The sequence below is a fragment of the Mustela nivalis genome (assembly GCF_964662115.1).
Source record: "Mustela nivalis genome assembly, chromosome: 3".
In the NCBI taxonomy this organism is placed as follows: domain Eukaryota; kingdom Metazoa; phylum Chordata; class Mammalia; order Carnivora; family Mustelidae; genus Mustela; species Mustela nivalis.
Window position 1 is genome coordinate 115,771,913 of NC_139022.1, and position 22,001 is coordinate 115,793,913.

General features: G+C 44.7%; 1 protein-coding gene across 2 annotated transcripts in view; it reads left to right on the forward strand.

The window, feature by feature from the left end:
• MARCHF3 (membrane associated ring-CH-type finger 3) overlaps positions 1-22,001 on the forward strand; it is a 136,604-nt gene that overhangs the window by 79,957 nt on the left and 34,646 nt on the right. The window contains exons 2-3 of one of the 2 annotated variants that reach the window (XM_082724293.1): positions 11,174-11,240; positions 20,445-20,688. In XM_082724293.1, coding sequence (XP_082580419.1) covers positions 20,501-20,688 — 188 coding nt within the window. In that variant the 5' untranslated portion in view covers positions 11,174-11,240; positions 20,445-20,500. The remainder of the gene's footprint in view (positions 1-11,173; positions 11,241-20,444; positions 20,689-22,001) is intronic. The other variant, XM_082724292.1, reaches the window with a different exon arrangement.

A 22,001-nucleotide genomic window follows, 5' to 3' on the forward strand; every position in this document is an offset into this window, starting at 1 on the left:
TTCTTCATTGCCATGCACATATGAAGTTATTTTCCTCAAACCAGATTCTAATTTTCTATAATTCAGTAGGACAGCCCACAGAACTTTCTTGCCTCCAGGTTTAAAGTGCTATGGGGAAAAATTAAATCATTGCCCAAAAAGGGAAGTGAATGAGTTGTGATACCCAGAAAAATATGTGATGACTCACAGATATGAAAAGAAGTTTCCTCTGCAGCAGGAGACGCTGGGAATACTCAGGAAAGTGACTTCGCTTTCAGTTTTCTCGTATTTTCTCCTTTTTGTCCTCCACATTAACTCCCAGCTTAGGAGGGGGGAAAAAAGTTCCATAGAATCAGACCAACAGAGCTGAGAATTATGCTCTCCTCTCCTCTTAGTCAGTAAAATGGAGATTGAAAAAATCTGAGGCACACATCAATGTCAGTGGTAACCACTGCAATTGCATATTATAAAACTTAATCATGAAATCTTGTAGCCGTTACACACTGTCTTGCCCAAGCATTAAATACCAAGAATTCTTCCTGTTTCAAAATTTGAGTCTTATCAAAAGATCATGTACTTTCCCCATAAGCATTCAATCCTACTCAGTGCATTAGGAAACTCTGAAGATTTTGGGGGGGAATATGCTTGTCGTAACTGGAGAAATCACCAACTTTGTTAACTCTAACTTTGGGGGGGGAGGGGTTCTCACTTTCATTCCTCTTGCCTTTAATAAGTCTTCCTTATCACCCCAAGCAGAATGGCTAAAGGCACCTTGCATCACGTATGCATTTCATCAGTATTAAAAAATTGTGGGAGGGAGGTATAGAAATTGGGGTCAGAAATGGACTTAACAGGTTCTAATATTTTTAGGGGGCTGGGGAATTCATAAAATTCCTTAGCTTTGGTTTCCTCATTCATGAAACAAGTGAAAATACCCACCAGCTCTTATAAGGCCAGATGGCTTAAATATACAATTGCTGGCCAGGCGATTGGGATATATAAGTTCCAAATGGGAATAATAAGTGATGCTTTAGAAGAGTTTGGCTGATCATTACAGTTCCTGTTTATAGATTCATCCTCTCTGGCAAGGATATGAATCACGTTAAGTATATGGATTTTTAATCTAAATTGGCATGTCTCTGGTTAAAAAGAAACAAGCTAACCAAATGTTAATTTAGACACATTGTATTTATATAGGGGTAAAAAGAGAGAGAGAGAGAGTATCCTGTCTGGGTCATTTTGTCTCTCCACTGTTGACCCTGGGCTGCCGCCAAGGTGGGAGAGGACAGTGCTAGAGACCACTGATGACCGTGGGCTACATTGCTGCAATGCCTTGACCTTGGGGCTATTGGCACATTTACCGATTCATTTTATTCTGACAACACCCTGAGTGGCTCACTGAGGTTGATTTAGTTCTCATGTGTTACTGATAAATGAGCCGAAGTAGAGGGAAAGTAAACTGCACGCTTTCAGAGGTACAGCACCCAGAAGCTCCGGGGCCCAAGCCAGGGATCTTCCCCACCAGACGAGCCATTTCCTGGAGCAGGCTGCTGAATTTCCTCCCCTGGCTATCTCTAAAGTCATGTCTGCACCTATGGAATAAAGGAAATCCTCTTGGTTGCTTTTGGATGACTTAGGATGAGGACATAAGCTTCTCTGAGTTTTGAGTTGCCTTGCTCTGCTTTGGTTTTTGTGTTTATCGGTTGTTTCCTCAGAAGGTGGTTTAATGTGCATTCCTTCTTGAGGGCTATAACATGTTATTTATCCTTTTATTCAAAATATGATAAAAATATATTTTATTTTAGGAGCACCTGGGTGGCTCAGTGGGTTAAAGCCTCTGTCTTCAGCTCAGGTCATGATCCCAGGGTATTGGGATTGAGCCCTGTTATCAGGCTCTCTGCTCAGCAAGGAGCCTGCTTCCCCTTCTCTCTCTCTCTGCCTGCCTCTCTGCCCACTTGTGATCTCTCTCTGTCAAATAAATTAAAAAAAAAAAACCTTTAAAAAATATATGTATTTTTAAATTTTAGAAAATGCAAAAAGCATAAACAATGAAAGTGAAATAAGATGGCTTATTACCCAGAGAGAACCACTGTTCCCAGACTGATATGCCATCTTTCTCCCTTTGTAGTTGAAATTAGGGATAGAAAGATGTGTGTATCCTACTTTTTTTTTTTTACATAACCCTTTATAGCCTTATATTGTATTTTTCAGTGCCAGTAAGCATTTATTATAAAAGTCATGTTGATGGCCAAACTAATAATCCACTAAATGGGTATACTCTATTTACTTAACCTTTCCCCAGCTGTTGGTCAGCTGTCTGTGCTGCTTGAAAGGAACACCACACACAGTAAAACAGCAGTGTGGATGATGGATATGTCTCCGCTGGCCCTTCTGGTTATGTCTCCAAAAAGGATTCCTCAAAGAAAAGGCTCAAACATGATATGCTGAAAAAAAGGTGCCAAAAAAGAAAGGTACAGCCATTTTAAGGCTATTGGTGGAAACCACCAAATTGCTTTTCACGGTGCGTGAGGGCTCATGGCCCTTGCAGAGGAGAGCCTGTGTCATCTCTGTCTAATACACCGAGTCACCCACTCTTTGGATAAGCCATCGAGGATTGTGGATTCATTTTTACAGAGCCTGAGCATCACCAAGAAGATAATTGGGAATTAGCTTAAGTTTTACTTTGGATTTTAAAGCTATATATATATATGCATGTTTATATATACTTTTCAGGTTATCAGCTCTTCAGTGTTTTCTGCTGTATTAGTCCAGGGTTCTCAGAGAAGCATAACCAACAGGATGGGAGATGATGGATGGATGGATGGATGGATAGATGGATGTATAGCTAGATAGAAAATACATGGATACATAGACAATAGGTGATAGATAATAGATACAGGGATAGGTGATAACTAATAGATATACAGATAATAGATACATGGATAAATAATAGTAAATACATAGATATACAGATAGATAATAGATAGGTGATAGATACATAGATTAATAGAGAGAGAGAGAGAGAGAGATTTATTGTAAGGAATTAACCCATATGATTATGAAAGCTGACAGGTTTCAAGATCCGCAGGATGAATTGGCAAGCTGGAGATCCAGAAGACCCAGTAATGTAAACTCTAGGTCATGGGCCAACAGATTTGAGACCCAAGGAAAGCCAATGTTTCAGTGAGAATCTGAAGACAGGAAAAATCTGAAGTCCAAGCGCCAGGTCAGCCAGGCAGAAGGAACTCCCTCTCATTCAGGGGAGAGTCAGCCTTTTGTTTTAATCAGGTCTTTAACTTATTGAACGAGACACACCCGCATTAGGGAGAGCAATCTGCTTTACTCAATCAGTTTAAATATTGAACTCATCCAAAAATGTCCTCACGGAAATACCCAGAGTAATATTTGACTGAATAGCTGGGCACCCTAAGGTCCAATCAAGATGACACGTAAAATTAGCCATCACACCCTCACCCTTGTGCCACCTTTGCCTGCCTATCTGTCCCAACCATTCCCTAGAGGTGACTCTGCAATAGCAACATTTTTTTTAAAACAACAGTAGCTATTTCTGGTGGGTTTGTTACATCATATCATTCAGGACCAGAAGGGATAGCCTTCCTCAACCTGTGTAGATGGTAAATTGTGACAAACAGAAACCTGGTTACATGATGGGTAGATTTCCAACAGCAGCTCATAAGAGCCCAATCACCTAATAGTGTTTCTGAACATGGAAGTAGTAGTACCATTTCAGCTGTAACCAGCCATTTTAGCACCGTGGGAAAAATCTGTCCATGATTTCTAAGTCAGAATGCCAGAAATAGGCAGGTGCCAGCATGTTTCTGCCTCACACAGCAAATCAGGAACCTGAGCCTTGGTAGGTGAGAGCTTTGAGCCTGAGATCCTCCTTCCCCATATTTTCAAAAGGTTCTGAACTGCTGGGAAAATGGGAACTGCTTTGCCTCTGAGATATTTTGTATCATCGCTGACTCATTTAGACATTTATTCATATATTCATTCATTCTTGCTTTCATTTTGTAAACAACACCCTCCATGACACTTTAAGGAGACTATGCATATGGGCGAGTAGGAAGAGAAATTGTAAGTTCCGTGTTTTAGAGCTGTTTGCAAGCCATGTTTAGGTTGACTTCAAATTCATAGTCTGCCTTTTCATTTTTCTAAATGACCTGGGCATAGAATCACCTGATTCCAAGTTTGGTAACAAACAAAGGGGTTATTCAAGATTCTATTTCCAAAAAAATTAAAAAAAAAAATCCACAAAGAAAGGATTAATCAAAATTCAAGGAAAAAAAATTAAATGTAGCAACCATTAAGTAGCAGAGGGGATATTAGACTGCTTGGAAGTTAAGTCACATAGAAGGGATTGTACTTCTAGGAGATCTGTGTCACCCCTATGTTATGTGACATTAAACCCAGATCCAGAATTCGATGTCAAGATAGTGAATTCATTTATTCATTTAATAAGTCAGCAAATATTTTTAGGTACTAACTATACACAGGCACTTATTAAAAAGTATTGGGTCTTTTTGCAGCAACATGGATGGATCCAGGGAATATAAGTCTCAGTGAAATAAGTCAGTCAGAGAAAAACAAATACCATCTGATTTCACTCATATGTGGACTTCAAGAAACAAAACAAAGAAAAAAAAGACACAAATCAGAATGGGGGGGTTGGGGGCATAGATGAAATAGTTGATGGGGATTAAGTGTACACTCACCAGGATGAGCACTGGGTAATACATGGAATTGTTGAATCACCATATTGTACACATGAAACTGTATGTTAACTCTACTGGAGTTTAAGATTGTTTTTAATTTTAAGCATTGGGTCTTAGTAATATTTAAAGAAGAGGGAGAGGAAGAAGAAGTAGGGAAAGAGGAGCTAGAAGGTAGAAGGAGGATCTATAAAGTATACTTTTTTTTTTTAATTTGAGAGAGAATGAGTGAGAGAGAACATGAGAGAGGAGAAGGTCAGAGGGAGAAGCAGACTCCCCAAGGAGCTGGGAGCCCGATGCGGGACTCAATCCTGGAAGTCCAGGATCATGACCTGAGCCAAAGGCAGCTGCTCAACCAACTGAACCACCCAGGCACCCAGGCACCCTAAAGTATACCTTTTAATGTGGTCTTTCCAATGACCGCATTGCCATTAAAGGAGACTCTTCATGTAGAGAAACCGCGTATGTTTTTGTACTTTAAAAAATAATGCAGTTTACTGAAGCAGATTGGAGCTTTATTCCTTGAAACTAATAAAAGAGGCTTATGGGAGTTGGAAAGAAATAAAGAGAACGACTTTACAATCGTTTGTAGATACACAAGTATCTTTAGATGGCCTTTTTACTCTTTTTAATGAAACTACCCAAAAACCTCCACAGTAATGGGTAATTCACCTAGGAACTCATCTTCATTATTGGCGTAATTTTTAATTCTCCAAGCTTTTAGTTTCGTGTACATCAAAAACCACTTAAGGGCTGTAAAAAGATCCTGAAAAGAAAGCTACATTTAGAGCAGAAAATTCTGTTATTGAATTTACCATAGTGATCATCATTTGTAAATCTATGAAATCAGTCCAACTGATGAACAGACCCAGCTAGAGAAATCAGCAGGCCTCGTTTGCATCCATACACACTGTCATCACAGATTAGCTGTGGTTGCATTTTTCTCCCCTAGCAAACAGGATGGGTATTTTATGTCACCTTGAAAGTAGGACTTAATAAAAAGCATAATGCCATGTATTGAGCCTCTTTCAAGTGACCAGATCCTTATGACCCTAAAAGTTGTGCATCTCCCCTTCTGCATATCCCTGTTTTATTAAAAGAACAAAAGAACATGCATTTCTCCCTAGTGTACCTAGTAAGCATCCAAGTGGGCCCTGTGCTGAGCACTGTGTAAACAAGATAAAGTGAGTGCCTGGTTTTAGGAGTGTTGGCATCAACAGATAGAATCGAAATGACAGACTCAATTTGATTTTCCCTTTTGTTCTCAGGGAAGCACAAAGACCCGTCCTCCCCAGAAAAGAACAGGACCGTTCACCCTCCACGTCCATACTAAATGCTTCAGAGCAGTTACCTCATTCTCGTACCAAAATGGGCAAACCCAAGGGGGAAAAGGGGAAGGTTCTAAGAGCAGTAGTGGCCTCCCTGGCCCCCCAGCCTCTCATACTTGCCCTCCAGCAAAAACAGAGGAGACAGTTTTGTGTTATGTATTATATTGATGCTGTGTGTTTTTTTAAAGATTTACTTATTTAAGAGAAAAAGAGCATGAGTTGGGGGTGGTGGGCAGGGGAAGAGGGAGAAACAGGCTTCCCGCTGAGCAGGGACCCCAGTGTGGGTCTCCATCCCAGGACCCTGAGATTATGATCTAAGGCGAAGGGAGACGTTTAACCCACTGAGCCACCCAGGCGCCCCTTGATGCTCTTTTAAGATTATACTCTGCACACTTCACCTTCTACTAATACCTAATTCCTCTAGATTCCTAATATGCCGGGGTGTGTGTGTGTGTGTGTGTGTGTGCCCGCGCGTGTGTGCGTCCCATCTCAGCTCAGTGTTCCCCTGGCAAGTTCCGGCTCACGGCTGTAGCTCAGGATCACACCATCTAGTGGCAGGATTCATCAGGGCTGACTCATATTCTGACATATAATGACAGAGAGCGCTGTGTGGGTATCCACTCGGCCAGGCACTTTCCATACCCTATTGGCTGATTGCACAGTGACTGTGTAAGGAATTCACTGTCCCTTTTTCGCAGATGGGCAAATTGACATGCAGGCAAGTTAAGTAACTTATCCAAGACTGAACCCTGATAACTGGTGGCAAAAGCCAGTGTTCAAAACCATGTGCCTGTTTCCTAGACTCATGATTTTTTTCCTGCTCTCCCTCTCTGCCTCTCAGGGGCCTTGGTGGCCGTCTGTATTAGCGTCAGTACGGTAATAAACGTCTGTGGGCTGGAACAGAAATACTCAAAGTAATCTTGTGCCCTGGAGACATCTGAGGCGGCTGCGGACCAGGCCCGGTAACTGTGGCCAGCAGTGTTTGCTGTGCGCCAGGCTCTAAGCGAGGCCCCTCAATACATTATTTCATTTAATTCTCAAATACGGAGTGAGCACCATTTTATCCCCAGCTGGGGGAGACATAACTGGTTGATGGAAGAGCCAGATCTCACCTGCAGACTTACTGCAGCAGAGAGAGCTTCCCCCACTTTGTTTTTCCAAAAGAAAACCGTAACCTTTTTACTGGTGAGGCCAGCGATCTCTGGCTTCTGTGCCGGTCATGTTGCCTGTTGCCCCTGGATGCGATGGCACCTGTTCTCTTCCTGTCATGCTCATATGAGAACCTTGCCATAGGGATTACGCACCCGTAGTCCCCAGGCTCTGTGGCTGACTTCACAATGCTGAGATTTTATGGTGACTTCTTAGCATCAAGATGCTATTATATTATAATCATTAATTGAATAAATTGACATTTTACTGGCTTGGATGAAATTGAGATGGTGATACATGGTGGGTGTGTGTGTGTGTGTGTGTGTGTGTGTGTGTGTGTGTGAGAGAGATAGCTGGAAGATATGCATTAGCCAAGAAGTCAGGACCCGAAAATACTACTGGAGGTCCAAATATCTGAGTAACAATATTACTTTCCAACAGAGAACTCTTTACTAGAAGGATTCTCAGTAGGAGCTGAATTGCTTTTATTAGTTTATTTATAGTGTGCTCTTCCCTTTTCACCTCTATTTCAAAAGAGGGTATTGGTGCTTTTTAGAATGTGTGAAAGTTCTCCATTTACAGAGTCCTGGAAGATGTTTTCTGCCAGCTCCTTGGTTCAGCAGCTCTCAGTGAGCTCCAGTGAAGACAGGGGGAGGAAAAAAAAAAAAAAGCTTCCATCCTGTCCATCCTCTTTGGCTGCATTTCCTGACCCATCCCCCTCCTGCTCAGATTCCCCACACAGGGTGGGCGTCTACAGGACACTTAGGAAGCTCCTCTGATTCTGGTTCCCTGTTATTCCTCTTCTCACTGCTTTACTATTCTCCACTCAATTTCAAACTAAATGGAACTGCAGATGGGCACATGAGCACAGAGGTTTCCCAGAATACACATTTTTCATGAGCACTTCCCTCTCGAAGTGTGTGGACAGAGCCAGCATATTATCTCCCCATTATTACTCTGTTTTAATGTCTAACTGACAGATGCCTGTCAGTAAAACAAGGCAATAATGGACAGAAAAAGCTCTCTGCTCTCAGCAAAAAAAGAAAGACCCCGGATCCCTGTCAGGCTCAGAGATGCTCATCAGCCACTGTTAAAGTAAAGAAGACTTATACGTGCCTCTTCGGGGAATGCCCATGAATGGCCTAAATGTTTTCACCCTACTTAGTGAAAAAAGGGAGCTGTTTCTCATACATGGGCCTATTTCTCCTCCTGGTGGAAGCTGGCCCAACGTGTTAATGGGTTACTGCAACCCCAGAGTGGGGCGTGGCCATGCCAGATGGCACCTGCAGGCTTGACTGGGTGAGACTGCCGTCCTGATGAGTCACAGGCAAGGTCTGGCTGATACAGGCTCAGCGATCTCAACCCGTCAGTCTGATGCATCGTGGTTCTGCCAGTCTGCCTCCCTGCGCTCAGGCTCCTTTAGGTGGATCTAGTCAACAGCACCACAGTGGAAGGATACAGGGGCCAGTGACACCCACTGATCTGGGCCACAGTGAGCAAAAGAGGGGATATTTTAGATTTGTTCTCATTTTCCTAAGAAACTAGTCAATGCAGAAGTCCTCTATCTATGAGGGGTGTTCAGCCTAAGGAAAGACGAAGTCAGACACCAGAACAGGTGAGGGAAACAGTGCCCACCCTTCTTACCGAGAGTGCCGGACAGCAGGAACCATGTCCTTGACTTATTTTGTGTTCATCTGAATCACAAATCCAGCCCTCTAGCCCAGGAAGGTGAGTTATGGGGTAACAGTCTGATTTTTCTTTTAATTTCAGTAAAAACAGCGTCTGCCTTCGGCTCAGGTCATGATCCCAAGGTCCTGAGATCGAGCCCCACATTGGGCTCTCGGCTCCATGGGGGTCTGCTTCTCCCTCTCCCACTGCCTCTGCTGTGTTCCCTCTCTCATTGCATCTCTCTGTCAAATAAATAAAACATTAAAAAAAAAACAGGTGGACATTTAAGAATAATCTAAACAATAACGAAACAACTCAGTTACTATAGCTTGTAACTAAGGCACCAGTTCCTCACTCTGAAAATTGGCAATCAAAGGAAAGAATTAAGCAGTGATCATGCCTTTTCTGTGCACGTTGGATTTCAGCATAACCAGATTGCGCTGGTTGATGAGGGAAAGTTTTTCATTACAGGAGAATTCCTGCTACTAAAGTTGGAAGGGAAATTCGACTTAGAATGCTTGATTTTGTAGTCCCCCAAGTGAAATAATTACTTCATGCAACTGTCATCAATGGATGCAATAATTAGGCCAGTAGAATATTGATGGGGAAGGTCACACTGAGGGAATCCCTGCCATCACTTGAACCCACTAAAAGTGGGACAGCTACCATTACATTCGGTGCCCCCTGATGTGATGCAGTGAGAAGTACACAGAGTCACCTATGAACTGTTGTCTAAGAGATGAACTTGAGCTCAGTCAGGCCCATCTATAAGTTCACAGAAAACACAGGGGACAGAGGAACAAATTAAATGATACCACAAGAAAGCAAAATTAGAACACGGCTTTCTTCAGCAAGACAGTGGCATAAGGAGTAAAAGGAGGTGCCATGTAAAATTTACTTAAAGAGACATCTAATATTACATCTTGGGACACCTGGGTGGCTTAGTTGGTTAAGCGTCTGTGTTCAGCTCAGGTCATGATCCCAGGGTGCTGGGATCGAGTCCCTCAGCAGGGAGTCTCCTTCTTCCTCTATGCTCTCCTCTGCTTGTGCTCTTTCTCTCTCTCATGTTTTCTCTCTCTCTCTCTCTCTCCTCCTTAAATTTAAAAAAAAAAAAAAAATTCTAAAAAGGCCTTGTCTGGATCATTTAAACAAACCAAGCATAACAGATTTGGGGGGAGGATGATATGAATACAGTTTGGTTATTAGATGATACCAGTAGATCATTAAGTTTGTTAGACAGTGGCTTGTGGTTATATAAGAAAATGTCCATATTTTTAGAAATTCATACTCAAGTATATAAGGGGTAAAATAATAATTTCTGGGATTTACTTGAAAATCTTAATAAGAGGGGCGCCTGGGTGGCTCAGTTGGTTAAGAGTCTGGTCATGACCTCAGGGTCCTGGGATGGAGCCCATGTTGGGCTCCCAGCTCATCAGGGAGCCTGCTTCTCTCTCTGCCTCTGCCCCTCCCCCTGGGTCACACTTGTCTCTCTTACTTGATTGCTCTCTCTCTCAAATAAATAAAAATCTTCTTTAAAAATATTCATAGGAAAAAAAATTAATAAGAAAGAAGGGAGAAATGGCAAAGAGAGAGAGAGAGGAAGACATAGGTGTGACGAAATATTGATTAATTGTCAGATGGGCACACTGGAATATATGTCAATTTACTATTCTATTTGTTTGGAACGTTTCATGGTAAAAATACTAAGAAAAAGAGTAACAGAGCTCTCTCAGAGGTGGTAGTAGGGATCCACTGGGGCTGTAACTGGATAATGTCATTATCTGATGATCAAAAATGTCATGGTATTTTTCTTATTTTTTGAAGACGTCTTTGCTAAAAGAAAAACTCATTTTGTTAGATTGGGGGGGCCATCCCTAGAAACCAATTCCATTGCCTTCCATCAAGCAACTAGAGGAGATTTGGGTAACAAATAGTCTCTGGTGTGAAAGTGAATGCTGATCTTAGCTGGAATAACTTGCTTTCTTCAGCATCCGCAGTGGTGGTTCTCCAGGGACTTATCTGGCTACATGTGTTTTTCACATTTATTAGTGAAATTGGAGATTCAAGAATAAAACACAGTCTTCAGGAACATTTTGTTAATTTGTGACACACTAGAGATTTTTAGCCCATAAAGCAAATGAATGAGCTCCATGGGGGTATAACTGTTATTTTCACCCTGGAAGGCAGTAAAGACCCACTGTATTTATTAAGCACTTAGAGAATGAAAGTGAATAGTACTATGAAAATAGGAAAGTATACTCACACTATTGCTATTAATAGTGTAATTTTTTTTTTTTTTTTTTGTCTGTTCTGAAGGAAAACCCATCAGATGAAAATTTAAAAGTGAAGGTAGACCTCTGCCTATGTGGCTGTTTTATCTTAGGTAAGAATTTAATTCCTTGTCAGTATTCAGTTGTTTTGTTTCTAGTCAGACAGGCTGGATCAGGTTACGGAAACTCACCTATTCTTTCTGGCAGGGCTGGAGAGACAAAGAAATGAACAGACTAGATATTTGATTCAGGACCTTCCTGCTGAGTGGTTGCAAGGCCTGTGGGGCAACCCTCCATGTAAGCCAATGAGCCAGGCTATTTCCAACAGGTGTTGAAGATATTGGGCTGCTAGGGAGGCTTGGGTACAAAGCAGGCTGGTCCTCACACTGAATAAGTCCAGTTAAAGGTGATGCTCTGGGATGCTTGGTGGGGCTCAGTCCCATAAGTGTCTGCCTTTGGCTCAGGCCATGATCCCAAGGTCCTGGGATGGAGCCTCCATCAGATTCCCTGCTGCTCCCCCTGCTTGTGCTCTCTCCCACTCAAATAAATAAAATCTTTAAAAAATAAAATAAAATAAAGGTGATGCTCCAACAGGTAGGCGGGCTGTGTGAGATGTGGGGACTCATGTCAAGATGCATGCTGAGCTGGGCTAGGCAGCCAAAGGAGAAGAACAAGAAAGGGGCATGGGCTTGAATGAGAAAAACTCACTCCTCAGACGTTCCTTTGAAGGAATTCATTGAATGCCTTGCACTGAGGTCCATAGGAAGTCAGGAAGAAAGAGGCCTCATTCCCCACCAGTACCATGTTGCACAAGAACCCAGAATATACACTGGGAAGAGATTCCATGATAAAGTGATTCAGGTAACTCAGCCCTTGGCTATGTGTTGCTTTTTTCCAGAGCTTGTTTGGATCTTAAATTAAAAGACTGCACCATTTTATTTTGGAGAAACACTAGGAAAGAACCTATGGTTTATCTCTGCATGTATGAGGATGTGTGTGTGTGTGTGTGTTTGTGTGTGTGTGTGTGTCTGTGTGTGTAGCGGACAGACAGGGAGCAGAGTCTAAGGGCCGAGGAGAGTAATTCCAGGGGCCCTTCTTGTGCTTTGTCACTATCTTTACACAAGACTGTCAAAGCAGATGTCAGCAGTTCTGCCTCCATGAGACATTTGCTAGGGCAGAGGGGACGGTAGCAAGGAGGACTATAGAGGGGATGGGCCAGGCAGGGAGATCCAGAGCAGGATTGGAAGGAGCCTCTTGTCCCCACCCCAGCCCCCAGCTCTTGTAAGATGACCTTGCTGCCTTACAGTCTTAAACCCTGCCCATTACCAAGTGCCTTCCTCGTGCCAACCATACACCTATCCTGGGTCCTCAGCCTCAGGGAGGAGGCGGCGGCTCAGCAGCAAGGAGCTGACTTCTGTTGCTAAGCACTGGGTGGCAGGTAAAAGACAGGGCTCTGCCCCTGTCCCCACATCACCCCCACTAAATGCTCCCAGAGTGCTCCTGACCCCAAAGCCAAACATGGTACCAAAACAACACAAAGACACCCAGAGACCTGATGTCTCACTAGACCACATGTGAAAGCACCATGGGAACTGGGGGCCTTCTAAAAATATAAGGCATATGATAGGGAGTCCATCTCTAATGCCAAAGACAGGGATGAAAAGCAAAATCCAAGGAGCTTTCATCCTTACTCTGCACTTGCCTAATTCTTTGTCAAGCTGAGCAACTTCAGTTATCCTGGTGCCCAAACCAAGGGCAAAATGCAGCCAAGTCTCTTGGGACATCAAGGGCCTGAAAGCGCTGCAGGGAGGCCTGGGGCCCCCAGAGCCTCTGGACATCACCCTGGGAAAGGGCAAAACTGCAGCCTCCCCGTGGTCTTGGGGACATGCAGATGGCGAAAGCCCTAAGGAACCCCGTCTTAAATCAGTCAACAGCTGGCTGTATTCTAGAATGCAGGAAGCTATGGTTAAGAATTTAGCAAACCTGTATGCCTAGTACTAGGCTATTTCCACAGAAGAGGGTGAATGAGGTAATACTGGGGATGAACCCCGCATCAGCCTCCTTAATGGTGGGCATTCACTTGGATGCTGGCAGAACATGGGTATGAGCGTAGCATCAGATCAGAAGCTTCTGGTTCTTACAACGTATTCTGCCCTCATTGTAGCTGAACTGTTCATCCCCTGTGTTATCAGAGATCCTGGTCAGCATTCTGTAGCCAGCACGCTTTTCCTTATGCTAGAGAGGGAGCTGTTTGGTACTGGGCACCCTGGATATCTCTTGAAAAATACACTTTTATTTTTCATCTCCAAGTGATGTCCCATGAATGTCTTATTCTGTTTTGCCTTCTCCCCTCTATTGTTTTTAAACTTGTCATTTCAACTTTTCTGATGTGTCCCGATTGCTCTCCAGTCCCCAGAACTCATCAGTGAGCTCTACTCCCCAGCCCCCACCTCCATGGACTCAGCAGGGCTGGGGGTGGGGCGGGGAGCCCGTTATTATTTATAAGTGTAATTCAGCTGTTGCCGTGTCTTTGAATGCACAGGGTAGTTGTGGGATTTTTAATTGCCATTTTCATCTATATAATTAAAATTAAATGAAAAAATGGATAGCCTCCAAAATTCGAATTAATTTTATGAGCACTTCTTGAGGGGAAAAAATATGTATAAACATGATAATTGTTACTTGATTTGCCTTCAGCACGACTAGAGGATTTTTACCTGCCTGAAGAGAAAATTAGTAATTTTAAATGAAAGGAAAAAAAAATAAAAGATTAGTCTGATACTCCTGGTGCTTCTTGCGGCTGAGAATCAAAAATAATAATGCGGATGGGAAAATGATAAATAACTCTGGGTATCACATTCAGACAGTACACTGTGAGATTGGAGCTCTGTGGATCCAGCTTGCCTCATACCAGTCTGGAATTTTTTCCTTACCCATTGGTTCATCACTGGTGTTTACACATTCCTCAAGAAAATGTCTTTACCCTCAAATCCAAACCTCCTTCATGCTCGGAAACAAGCATTCCACCTCCTCCCTCTGCTCTGCAAGTGTGACAATGCACACAGAAGCGGAGAATAAGGAGAAAACAAAAAGGCAGGGTTTTTTGGTGTTTTTTTTGTTTTTGTTTTTTGTTTTAAATCCATTGGGCCCGCCAAGGTTGCCGTCTCTGGACTCCTGAAGCGCCTGACGGACATGTTTATAAAGACCCGGATGGTCACTTTATTTGGAATGACAAACTCCCCGCTCCACATAATGAGGTCAGTGAAGCATCCAGAAAAGAAACGTATAATTTGGTAGCGTGGGTCTGTAAGCACAGCCCTGCCGAGACTATTTAAGTTTAATGAAGCAGCTACTTTGCCGCTACACACTCCTAGTGAATGGCCTCCTTGGCGTGTTTTTGAAAACTTAAATGTTGCTGGTAATCATGTCCCAGCAATCTCCTTGGAGAGCTTTTGTGCCCTGTTCTCAGAAGAAATATGCTGCTTTTACATGTTAATGGTTTTGAAATTAGTCATTTGCTCCATTTTCACTGGGAAAGGAAGGTCAGTGTGTGATTTCCCGCCTGCCTTCATTTTCTGTGCATATTCAGGAAACTCCAAGTCCGTTCATGGCATGCCGTGCACTGTCTGCTTATAACATGCCTCAAAAGCCGGGGAAATGTTCTATCAAAGAGTGTTCCTATTCTCAGAGACTGTTCTTAGAATTCTGAGGCTAAAAATCTCCCTCAGAGGGGAAAGTTCCTGGACAGGCCATTATTACTTTTTTTTCCCCCCTTGTTTCAATCACTGACCAACATGACCTGTCCATTCATTGGTCTCATTGAGGAGGCCTTGCTCCCTGTGTATGCAGACCTCTAGGAAGGCTAAGGGATGTTTTCAAGATGCCTTCCTAAAGCAGAGTTGTTCATGTAAAACTAAGGTCAGGCTTCCGAATCCTGGGCCAGTTTTAATGATGTGCAACTCTGGGACCAGAAAGACTGCTAGCCATTCTCCCAAATTTAGGGCAGTGTCCCCTGAGTAAGCAAGGGCATGATGACTGGTGGAAAGGGGCCATGTCCTCATGGCTCTGCAGCTCCTAAGAGGGTCTGTGGAACCCTCCTCAGGTAAAGTAAAGTCAGACTTGAAATGGCCGGACTCTGCACCATCAGAAACTTCAAAAGAATAGCCACTAGTTTCTTAAAAAAAAAAAAAAAATTCTTGGAGTGGATAAAAGAATGAATAAATTTGCTTCTTGATTTGCTTTTTGACCAACTCTGGTTGTGGGGGTGACAGAGGACCCTTCTAGAACATATTGAGATCTGAGGAACCCACTTCTTAAAAATCTCTGGCTTTGTGTGGGTCGAGTTTGGAGGTCCATGCTTGCTGTAGACTGCCCCTCCAGGCTTGGGGCCTGCTCAGTCCACTGCCAGGCAGCCTGCCTGACCAGGTCAGTGCCGCTAACACACATACTCTTACACTCTGATGTTTACCTGTAATCCATGATAATGTGTACACCCCAACAGAGATGCCAGCCTAACGGATTCCACCCCGAAACAGCCATATTGTCCTAAATCTAAGAGATGAAAGTCGACTGGTCACTGAAAATGCAGCTCTAATGGAAACAAGCCTGAAAAGGAACTTGAGCATAGCTTGCATTCTATTTTCCAGTATATTTATCATGGGCTAGATAAGGGAAGGTCATAATGGCTGCTGTAACTTATAACCCAAGGATCTCCGGCAGAATAGCAGGTTCTCACCACCTACCCTCACTAAACATTTTCATGGACAAGGGAAAAATCTGTGTTCAAGGATCTGAACAGACAGGTCTGGAGAGAATGAGGAGAAGTGCATGAACAAGGAAGAAGGTGCCTCCATGCCACCTGCCAATGGGATGGAGTGGCACAAGGTCAGAGCTCAAGCATGATCCAGGAGGACAGCACGGCAGAAGCTCACCAGCCATAGGGGATGATGGTTTTCAAAGATAGAAACGTAATGTCGCTCAGCTTACAGTAAGAGCAGGAATGAAGGTAGCTGTGGCAGTAATTCGCTACACGTGACTCAGTCTAGGTCACAAAGCATGTTCACGTTTATTATTTGAGGCCTTATCAACACCCCTACCAAGTGGCTCAGGAAGTATTAGTGCCTTCATTCCAAATATGCAAGAAATCTCAACTGTGGCTCAGAAGCTGAGTGATAGACCCCAGTGAGTACCAAGCCAAGGTGCAGGCTTGGGGGCCCTGCCTCTGAGAACAGAACTTCTTCCCCTAGCTCTGCAATCCTCCAATTTGCCAAGAGGTTCCAGGGGCTGCTGGGGCCAGAGGGCAGTGGAGGTGAACAGAGCCCCCCACCTCCCCTTCTCCAGACGCGTCCTGCTGGTGCCAGCCATGTTCCCATGGAAATCACTTACCAGAGGCAGACTGTTCAGAAACATGGCAATGATTTAGCTGCTGCCCGGTTGGTTCCTTGCTTTGGTGAAACCTGAACTCCGTCCTTTAAAGGGGTCACAGTTTAACAGACAGGACTTTTGTATCTTAACAATGGTCCCATCAGGCTTTCTTTCATGGGGCCATTCCCTCCTCTTTTGCTATCTTCCTCTCGTCCACCTAGCGCCGCCGTTTTCACTGTGTGCAGCTGGACTCGGCCAGTGCCAAATCATGTTTTATTCGCAGCTTGAGAAAGCAATTAGACAAGCAGTCAAGCCTGGCCAACAAAGGACTTGTCCTACCAGTGCAATCTGATGTTAAAGTTTACAGAGACACGCCACCCCCCACCGGCGCAGTGTTTTGGCCCTGAGAAATCCCCGAGAGCCGAATTCTTGGGTGAACTAGGAAGATACTCTCCCACAGGAACAGCAGTGTTGATAAGAAAGCAGTTGAATGGTGCTTGAAATTTTGCAGGAAGATCAGTGGAAGCCCAGTTAGGCTGCAAACCGACAGCTCAGCTCTTTCTAGCATCCACAGCCACCGCCTGCTGTTTTCCCAGGTGGCTCTGAAGGAGACAGGGAAATGCAGCGGGCCATTTGTCACTGCCCCAGGTGCAACATATGCAAGCCAACTGGCGCATGCGTCCTGCAGAGGCCGTCTCCTGCCCCAGGCCTGGTCCAGGCCTCCGGATTTCCTTTTGACTGAGACTGGGGAGAACGACGCTCCCATCTCTCCTCCTCCACCTGAGGAGATGATGAGATCCGCTCTTGTGGGGTCGGAACCAACTCAGCCCTTCCCACCAAGACCTCAGATGTCTATGCTCCGTATTAGCCTTTACACGCCATTTGCAATTAAAGATGTGGTCTTTTAGAAGCAATGGGAACTCATCACGGGCACGCCAACCTTGGAATCTCAAGGTACTTCTGGTGCTTGGTGGCCAGCAAATACGCCAATATGTTCTTCAGTGAGTGCCAGACCAGAGTGACCCATCAGGCAGGTTCCCAGTGGGGTCCAGGGCTCTGAAGGAATAGCCCAAGAGAAAGCAAGCTTGAGGAGCTTTTCTGTCCCTTTAGGCTCAACTCTGTGCCTGGCACCCACTATGAAGCAAAGAAACGGATCAGATGGCCTTTGATATCTCTTTTGCCTTTGAGAAGAGAAATGAAGTCCATCACCCAGAAGTGAAATTACAGATATAAAATAAGTTTAAAGGGGACTCTAGTTCTAGAATTGTTAAGGGCATTTTTAGGGCAGATTTAGGTCGTATATTTAGAATGGCTTCCTTTGATGAGAATTTAATCTGTGTTATAAGTGAATGAACTTGGGGACATTGTGTGCCTAAGCGATGTCCTTTCACTGGGGCAGTCTAACTCCTCCTGACAGCCCTGGTCCCCTTTCCTCCCTCTGTGCATCCCTCCTCTGGCTCCCACCTGGTCCATCGAGCACAGGGAGGGAGGGTTTGGTCCTGAGAGTTGAAGTTACGCAAAACCCGAAAATAGCTCTCAGTGCATGCAGACATAATGATTCCATGCAGCAAGAAGGTCACTGTGTCTGCTTTTCCTGCCAACACTCCCCTAGCTCTTCATCTATGGCTGCCTTGTGAGGCCAGAGAGCTGTGCCAGGAAGTTACCCTGGGTGACTGGGAGGCATTATGAGAATTTATAATAATGTCAGTGGGGTTTTAGAAGAGCAAGCCAGGGGAAGGGGATTAGGTGCAGTTTTAGAAGTTGGGGTTTGAACATCCTTCCGTTCTGTGGCCTGAGAGCTACCATAACTCAGTTACTTTAAAAAAAAAAAAAAAAATCTGGCCTCTGCTACAAATCAACTCCACCCTGTGAACCCTGCCAACATTAGAAAGATATCTCTGCCGAAAGTTTACCGTGGTTATCCGAATGGTGGGGTTATGAGTGAGTTGTGTTGTTTTCCTTGTATTTTTCTGTACTTTCTCTAACATACAGTTTCTGGTTTCGGCCATGTAAAAAGAAAGAAAGGCAACAAATCCTATTTAAAAAACAAAACCCTATAGGGGTGCCTGGGTAGCTCAATGGGTTAAAGCCTCTGCCTTTGGCTCAGATTATGGTCCCGGGGTCCTGGGATGGAGCCCCTCATCAGGCTCTCTGCTCAGCGGGGAGCCTGCCTGCCCCTCTCTCTCTCTGCCTGCCTCTCTGCCTACTTGTGATCTCTGTCTGTCAAATAAATAAATAAAATCTTTTAAATAAATAAATAAATAAATAGCAAAGCTAAACAAGCTAATCATGCAATTGTACACTTGTATGTTACTGCCTGGCAGTTGAGAAGCCTGTGTCCTCACATCATGCCTCAGGTCAGGGCTGGTGTCCAGAATCCCCTCCCCACCACCAGCTTCCAAAGGTGTCCGGCAGAGAGCAGACCACAACACAGAGAGGATTTGTGTCAGCCAAGGACAGGAATGGGAACATGCTCGAGTGAGGCCAGCCAGACACCACAGCAGCAAGGAGGGGATTCCCTTCCCGTCCAACTGTCTCTGATGTTCAGGCCTCCCTGACATCCTGCGTGTTGGGAGGGAGGGCATCAGTTCATCTGCAAACACTGCGTTCTTCTCCTAAGAATATCCATTTGATGCACATTATTCTGGAAGTTGGGAAGATCCTGTTTTCCAGACCCAGAGGTATCAAGTACTATTTAATAACTGGGAGAAACAGACAGCAGAAAACAAGCTTTTGAAGAATTCCAAGTCCTCCTGGGGCTGTGGGATGGATTTGCCTCAGTTTGGGGCCTTTGCCATACAGTCTGCTTACTGATGTGAACTCAGTCCAGCAACCAGTCCTGTATCTGTCTACAGAGTCTGAGCCCTGTTGGGCTCCAGCGCTTGAGGGGAGCAGGCTGGGCAGAAACAGCCATACTTCTAAAAGTGAGATGCAACTCTTACAAGTTTCTATAACAATCTCTATTTTTCATGCATCATGTGCAGACTTCTTACTGGATACAGTGCTGTTGCTCATACCAGCGGGTATGACTACTTTGAATCTGAGGTCCAGTTCAAGCCCATACCACCCCGACTAGGGACAGAATTCTTTGCAGGCTATTTGACAGGCTTATGTGTCAGGGAATGGATTGTTTTTAACAGGCAGTGGAGCTCTCATCCATCCTCATTTCTTGCATTCTTCTGTGTGATTCTCTATGATGAGGCAGTATTCCACTAACAAAGACTTGATTCTAATATTTGATGGCGATATCCATTAAGAAAAAAATGTAACAAGCTCAAACAACTAATCACTTCCCATGAATAACTGTTTAAGACAAGGCTAAAATAGGTTAAGTTTTTAAAGGAAGTTAATTGTCACGATACATTAAGTAGATAATTGTATTATGGGACACAGATATAGCAACAGTCAGAAAGGTGGACATTAATTGATTCTTTCGGGCCAATAACTGTCCTAGAAGCTGCTATTTCGCCAGTCTTTTTTTTTCCCTCCTTTCTCTCTGTTTTTAATCTTAGCATCTTAGAATGAAGCCGAATGGGGAATAAATTGCTTACCAGAAAAAAGAGTTGCAACAGGTTTTAATAATGATTCTAGTAACTTTGAGAGAGTGTCAACAAAGACTTATTGCTTCTCTGGCAACAGAGCAGGGGAACTGCTTATCTCCTCTTCAGATTGGGCTCCAGAACCATCACGCCCTCCCCTCTCCAAGAGCGGGGCTCCTAAATGTTTATGGACACCGACACGCTCATTCTTCCACTCATAAGCACGTCCACGCTGTCTCGGGGGCTCTGTGCGCATGCGCGCGCGTACCTGACATGGTAACCAGACGAGGCGCCGCGTCTAGGCTCCCCCTGTTATTTATATTAAATAATGACATGATGATGTGGGTGGCCTGTAATTCCCCCGTTTTCTGTTAACCACCCTGCCCAAGTAAACTATTTCCTGATCTCTCCTAGATGGAAATCCTCTATGAACGTGGAAGCCATTAGCAGAGTAATTGCTGTCTGTTACCATGACAACCAGCCGCTGCAGTCACCTGCCTGAAGTGTTGCCAGACTGCACCAGCTCGGCTGCGCCTGTGGTGAAGACCGTGGAGGACTGTGGCAGCCTAGTGAATGGGCAGCCACAGTATGTCATGCAAGTTTCGGCCAAGGACGGGCAGCTGCTGTCAACAGTGGTGCGGACTCTTGCCACCCAGAGGTAGTACCGCTATTAAAATAATTGAATCTGTAATGGATCCGACGACTCTCTGTCAGATGAGAGTCAGATGGAGAGAGGCCAGAGGGAACGTAATTAGCGCTCAGGTCTTTGTGTCAGGTGAGAGGAGGTGCTACCCAAGTTCTCTTCTCGCCGTTTCTATAGCGATGGGGCATAAAGCTCAAATTCCCCTTGTTGAGTTTTCCTCTTCAAGTCAAACGTACAGAGAGAGTCAGGCAGGCAAAGACCCCACAAAACACAGGGTGCTTTCACTGTGTTTGGTATGTGGACACTGCCGTGGTAATTATGCTCTTGTTGCCAGGCGCTAACAAAGGTGGCCCTTTGTGAGGCTTGGAGGAAGGAGGCACCTGATTTCAGGTGACAGAGCCGAAGTGATTAGACTTGTGGGCACAACTGCTGAAGAGACACTCCTGGTGCTTGTGCCAGTCAGCGCTGGCTGATGGAGCACCGCCCGGGGCTTCTTCCTGGGTGAGCCTCTTCTCTGGCACGTCCCCATTTGGGGGCCTCTTCTGTGGCCCCCTCCTTTGTGCCCCATGGGCCCCCCAACTTCTGAGCCTTCCCAACACACCCTGCCCTACAAGGTCCTTTTGTTCAAATTATCACAACTTGTCTCCCCTGAATGAGGAACCGAAGAGAGGCCAAAGGCTCCAAACAGCACAGAGATGGCTCATCCAGGCTGGCACTTTGCCCCTGGAGGTCTCTCCTCTTATGCTTTTGCTCTCCAACGGCAGACTGAGAGCCATGGGCTGCCCAGCCAATACATGCTCATTGGCTTCTCCAGCTTTCCGTCAGGATAAGTAGGGACAGGTCTGACCAATAAACGTATGGTGGGTATCAACACTGGACCTGACCTCTGATACCAGCACCACTTCTGACCCAGAAGCTTTAGGCCACTCACTCACACACTGACTGCTTACCTCGGTCGGAGCAAGTCAACCACACCCTACAGCAGAGACCCGGGCCCACACGCACCTCTGGCAGGACTGCTGGCAGCACCAGAGCATTTCCTGTCCCAGCCTGGACATGGTGGCCACCAGACATAGACTCACACCCTCGTGTATCTTGGAAACGCTGCCCATACATCTTCAGCCGATTGGCACAGTTTTTGCTAAGGGATGAAGTAGAAAGAAGTCAATATATATTTTCCCACCTCTCGAAAAGCTTCTAACAATTGGTTAGGACTCAGAATATGACAAGGCGATGAGCATCATTGCTCATCTCTGAACTGAGGTCACTGTATGTGTACCCAACACCCTGGCAGCCTTGAGACACTGTGTTTAGTCAGGAAGAACAGG